Source organism: Charadrius vociferus, unplaced genomic scaffold (genome assembly GCF_000708025.1).
Source record: "Charadrius vociferus isolate BGI_N301 unplaced genomic scaffold, ASM70802v2 scaffold2430, whole genome shotgun sequence".
Classification (NCBI taxonomy): domain Eukaryota; kingdom Metazoa; phylum Chordata; class Aves; order Charadriiformes; family Charadriidae; genus Charadrius; species Charadrius vociferus.
The window spans coordinates 106,118-106,992 of NW_009646332.1; the positions used below are offsets into that span (position 1 = coordinate 106,118).

The 875-nt window shown below is 61.6% G+C and overlaps 1 protein-coding gene across 1 annotated transcript in view; it reads left to right on the forward strand.

Moving 5' to 3' along the window:
• LOC104287085 (myelomonocytic growth factor-like) overlaps positions 1 to 107 on the forward strand; it is a 3,847-nt gene extending 3,740 nt beyond the window's left edge. Inside the window, exon 3 of the mRNA XM_009885785.1 lies at positions 25 to 107. Within this exon, the coding sequence (XP_009884087.1) occupies positions 25 to 107 (83 nt within the window). The remainder of the gene's footprint in view (positions 1 to 24) is intronic.
• The last annotated feature ends 768 nt before the right edge of the window (positions 108 to 875 follow it).

Consider the following 875-nt stretch of genomic DNA (forward strand, 5'->3'; position numbering starts at 1 on the left):
CCTCCTCCCGCTGCCACCACCAAGTCGGCGGCTTCTTCATCCTGGCCAACTTCCAGCGGTTCCTGGAGACGGCGTACCGGGCGCTGCGGCACCTCGCCTGCCTCTGACCCCCAGCACCACACCCCCGCACACCCTATTTATTTATGTCCCGGCCTGAGCGACCCTCCCCGGGAGTGCCCGGCTTCTCGGCTTTTTTAATATTTATCGCTATTTAATATTTATCTGGCCGGGGACGCTCCCCCGCCCATCGGTCCCTAAGCAGGGCAGCCGGCCCTGTGGTGGCATCCGTGCACGAGTATCTGTGCGCAGCATCACCCTTGTTTAATATTTAAACAAAAGCGTATCTCTGCTAGAAGGTTCGGGAGCTGGGCTCAGCCCCGGCGGCTGCCGCGGGCACCGCGTGTGCCTCAGTTTCCCCATGGCTCGCGCAGGGCGCTGCGGGTACCCCTGCAGCATCCCCTCCGGCCGAGGGGAAACTGTCTTCATCCGTGGATGAAGATACTTCGGAGCAGCACTTCCCTGCCCGGGCTGCAGCCTGCAGGGACAGCTCTGAGGTGTTATTTCTATTAGGCATAATTACATTAATTAATATTTATTAGCCATTAGGTGAGGAGGAGGGAGGGGAGGGCAGGGGGGCCGCAGGGATGCAGCAGCCCCCCAGGGTGAGGCTTTTCCAGCGCCTTTGGGGGGCTGCGGCTTTGCTCTGCCCGCGCCCGTCCCCCTTCCCTGCTAAACTCAGTGTATTTATTGCACTTTTAACTTATTTGCAACCATCTCCCGGCCCGGGGGAGCGGCTCCGCGCTGCCGCAGCGAGGGGGACACGGTGGGACACAGTCCTGTTTGCCCCGAGCCCGGCACAGCCCCGGTGCAGCCCC